Raw genomic sequence first — 4,345 nt, 5'->3', positions numbered from 1 at the left:
GCGCGCGCGCGCTATATATATATATATATATATATATATATATATATATATATATATATATATATATCTGTTAGTAATATTGATAATACATACACGGAAACCAATTTTTAAAAAATGGCTTGAATCTTTATAGTATAAAACTAGCCATAAGAGGAAGTTGAATTAGATGAAGATTTGATTCAGAATGAGAACTACACATATCCAAATTTGGCATATTCAACAGAAAGTCAATTTCCATAAGTTGGTGGTTGTTCTTTATATTGTAGATAGAGAAAAATTTGTTATTGTATATAATTAATACAAAATTAACATAGAAAAATATAGCGATATATACGATTTACTTATTGTAATATTACTAATTTTAAAAATTATCAATCATCGTGCAACTATTTCTCATTTTTAGCTGGTTGACATCAACTCTGGAGTTCCGTAATCGTCGAATTTAATTCTGTGAAGACGTGTACACGTTATGTTAATGAATTAACTAGTTACTTACAGGCGCAGCATACCGATGTTCCAATTTTTTACAGTTTTAAGAAATGATTAAATTTTACTGAAGAGTTTCACGAATATTCTTTATAGCTGACAGAATACGTAACCGCTTCTCAATCGTCGACTGACCTCCGGGAGCGAGGCACGTTATCTTTTATGGAACTTCCCCACTTCGCAGACAATATCTGATCAAGCTCCTGCGTTCTCTGATAAATTCGAATACAATCATGTCACTCGACTCAACTCCTCCTTTCCGTCTTGTAAATTTATATTTCAAAGTTTCAATCTAATTAGTCACAGTTCCACAATTCCACAATTTTCATGCTCTTTAGTCAAATGTTTTAGGAACGAAAATACCTATAGTTTTTTTATCACTATGAATATTAGCATTTTTTATTGAATACATTACTTTACTATCATATTATTATCAGGTATCGTATAGTATATTTATATATACATAAAATATTTACGTATTATTTATATCATGTTTACATCAATATTTTTCATGTAAACAGTACAAGCAATGTAAAATACATAAATTATTAGAAATTGAATAATACAATGCAGAAAAAAATAATTAAGTTTTATAATTGTTAATTTTATCTGACTTTAATATTCCCAAGTAGAACAATAAGTCACGATAACTTAAAACTTAAGACAGTTTTACAGAAATATAAGATCTATGAATATTCAGATTCTTAATCAGCAGACAATTCTTAAAGCGTCTTTTAAATATTTATTTTTCATCAAAAACAAATAATAAATATTTATTTTATTGTAAAACAAACACTATATATGTACTTTATATGTAAAACAAATATTTATTTTGTCTTTTATTTATATTTTTTATTAATTATGCGTTGTTTGATTTATTGTAAAAATAATATTAATTGTTTATTAAAATTTAATATATTTTATATTAATTATGAGATTTCTTACTCATGTTCTAATGAAATGATGATGATTAAAAGATAAACTCCGAAAATTAGATTCTAAGATAAAAGTAAATAAAATATTTTGACAGTTTTTGATTCTCGCACCTAAACGTTTAGTCATATTGTAAATAGCACTTACATACAGACGATTTGTGTGTCATGTATACTATATACATACTTATGCGTGTTGATCACTATATACTATTACATGAATATCTTACGCACGCATACATGTAAATTTTCGTATAACAATAACGTTTTAATTAGTCTAAGTCCAGTTTTAAGAATTCCACATTTCTTCGGACAAATTATGTATGTACTAGTCTGGATACTATTTCTTCTTCTTCTTCTTCTTTTTCTTCTTGTCCTTCAATGAATTTATGTTTCATTCCAGTGAATCAAATTACTACGATTTCATGGGCGAATCTGGAGACTATGTCTCCTTGAGAACAGAGGAGATTTCACTTCTTCTTTTTTAAAAGCTTATAATTTAACTTCTTGACCCAGTCAACTAAAGTCTCGGATTAACGAGAGCCGAAACTGAACACTCTCCTACTTCTTTCGGAGGGGAATTTGAAAACACAAGCCCCCTTAAATATTCCCAAGATCAAATTGTTTATACATAAATAAATATGTATAAACAAAAACACGCAGAAATATTTATAAATATGTATAATTATATATGAAATATGTTCATCCTTCTTTCTTTTGTAAAATTACTTTTGTGTATTAGTGTAATTGAAATAATAATAGTAACGTGAAAAACACAAAAAATATTGGGAGTACAAATAAGTTTCCGCCGTTTTTTATCAAAAATTAAGCATTTATTGTGAAAGAACGGTACATAATGTTTTATTCAAAATAATGGCCATCGCTAGCCACTACTTTTTCACATCTTTCTGATATGTGGATACCGCGTCAGAAGAACGCTTCATCTTTTGAGTCTATCATCAATACAATTTTTGGTATCTTCATATGATGTGAAGTGCTCAGACAGGCCATGCGTCATCGATCGGAACAAATGGTAGTCGGAAGGAGCAATGTCTGGAGAATACGACAGATGAACTTCCCATTTGAATGTTTCTAAGTAGGTTTTGACCGGCGCCGCAACATGTGGTCGTGCATTATCATGCAGGAGAATAATTTTGTCATGCCTGGAATAGTAGTAGACGCGTTTTTCCTTGAGTGCTCGGCTCAATCTCATCAATTGTGTTCGGTAGAGAGCCCCAGTAATGGTCTCGTTCGGTTTGAGCAACTCATAATACACGACACCAAACTGATTCCACCAAATACACAACATAAGTTTTTTTCATGAATATTCGGCTTGGTTGTCGATGTTGAAGCCAGGTGGTCCCCATGATTTCCTCTTCTTTGGGTTATTTTGTAGATCCATTTTTCATCACCAGTGACTATATGATGCAAAAAAACCCTTTCGTTTATGCCTGGCAAGCAGCATTTCACATGTGAAAAATCGGCGTTCAACGTTTCTCGGCTTCAGTTCATATGGAACCCCATATGGAATCCTTTGCTTTTGAATCATTCCCAATGATTTCAAACGATATGAAATTGTTTATTGAGTCACTCCTAATGTAAGTGCAAGTTCTTTTTGTGTTTGACACGAATCTTCATCCAATAATGCTTCCAATTCCGCGTCTTCGTATACTTTCGGCCTTCCATTCTTTGTCTTCGACGTCAAATTCACCGTTCTTAAACTTTTGAAACCATTCACGACAACTTCTGTCACTTAAGGCAACATCATCATATGCTTCTACAAGCAATCTATGAGCCTCAGCTGCAGATTTCTTCAAATTAAAGAAGTACATCAAAAGGTCTCGCAAATGACGCTTATTCGGCTCAAAACTCAACATTTTTGTACAAAAAGAATATATGATGCTGATACAAAATCACTAATATTTCAAGGTTATGGTGTTGCCGGATGTCCAATCTTACGATATGTCGTTTTACATCAAATAATTTTAACTATATTTATTATTTTAACTATATTTATTAGTTTCCGCCGTCTTTTGCAAACGGCGGAAACTTATTTGTACTCCCAATAATTAAAGGAATAACTTTCGCATTATTTTAGAAAAAAACAAGTTTGAAAAAATGTAAAAAAAATTGCCCATAAACATAATAATTTTATATATAATTATATGTAAGTAATTTTTTTACATTTCTTCAAACTTGATTTTTTTTTAAACAAATGCGAAAATTACCTTTTTAATTATTTTTAATTATTTTATTGTTTTTTTCACATTACTATTATTATTCTATTACATTAAAAAGTAATTTTACAAAAGATAAAAGGATGTATGCACATGTATGGATATATTTCATATATAATTATATATGTTTATGAATATTATGTTATACATATTTATATGTATGTTTATTTATATGCATATTTATATGCATATTTATATATTTATACATATTTATGAACAATTTTACCGATTATTTTGTAAATACAGATTGCACAGCTTTTGTATAAATCAAATATCACGTGACAGCTCTGGAGTGCCATATTGGACAAAGAAATGAAAATCTCAATTTTGAAATTTTTTTTGTTATTCTCAGCATAGATTTTCATTTTGTAAACACGTATTAATGCGTATACTTTAATCCTGGAAAAAGATTTTCGAATCAGTAAAAGAGAAAGAAGTAATTATTATATAAAAATTATACGGTTTATTCGATACGGTTAATACAGACGACTTTAGGATCCTCTTAAAATCATTGCAAGTCATCACTAAAAAACGTAAAATAAACCATATTTATTTAATAAAATCACGTGCGGGAAGAGAAGAGAACGTGATAGAGACTACACGAAAAGAAGAGAGAGAGAGAGCGAGAGAGAGAGAGAGAGAGAGAGAGAGAGAGAGAGAGAGAGAGAGAGAGAGAGAGAGAGAGAGAGA

The 4,345-nt window shown here is 29.8% G+C and overlaps 1 protein-coding gene across 1 annotated transcript in view; it reads right to left on the bottom strand.

Moving 5' to 3' along the window:
- Positions 1 to 507, bottom strand: part of LOC105625639 (angiotensin-converting enzyme-like) — a 13,748-nt gene extending 13,241 nt beyond the window's left edge. The window contains exon 1 of the mRNA XM_012206961.1: positions 497 to 507. Coding sequence (XP_012062351.1) covers positions 497 to 507 — 11 coding nt within the window. The remainder of the gene's footprint in view (positions 1 to 496) is intronic.
- Between the last annotated feature and the right edge of the window lie 3,838 nt (positions 508 to 4,345).

This window comes from Atta cephalotes (genome assembly GCF_000143395.1).
Source record: "Atta cephalotes unplaced genomic scaffold scaffold00003, whole genome shotgun sequence".
NCBI lineage: Eukaryota > Metazoa > Arthropoda > Insecta > Hymenoptera > Formicidae > Atta > Atta cephalotes.
Note: the sequence above shows the minus strand (reverse complement) of the source record. Positions and strands in the feature narration are given on the sequence as shown.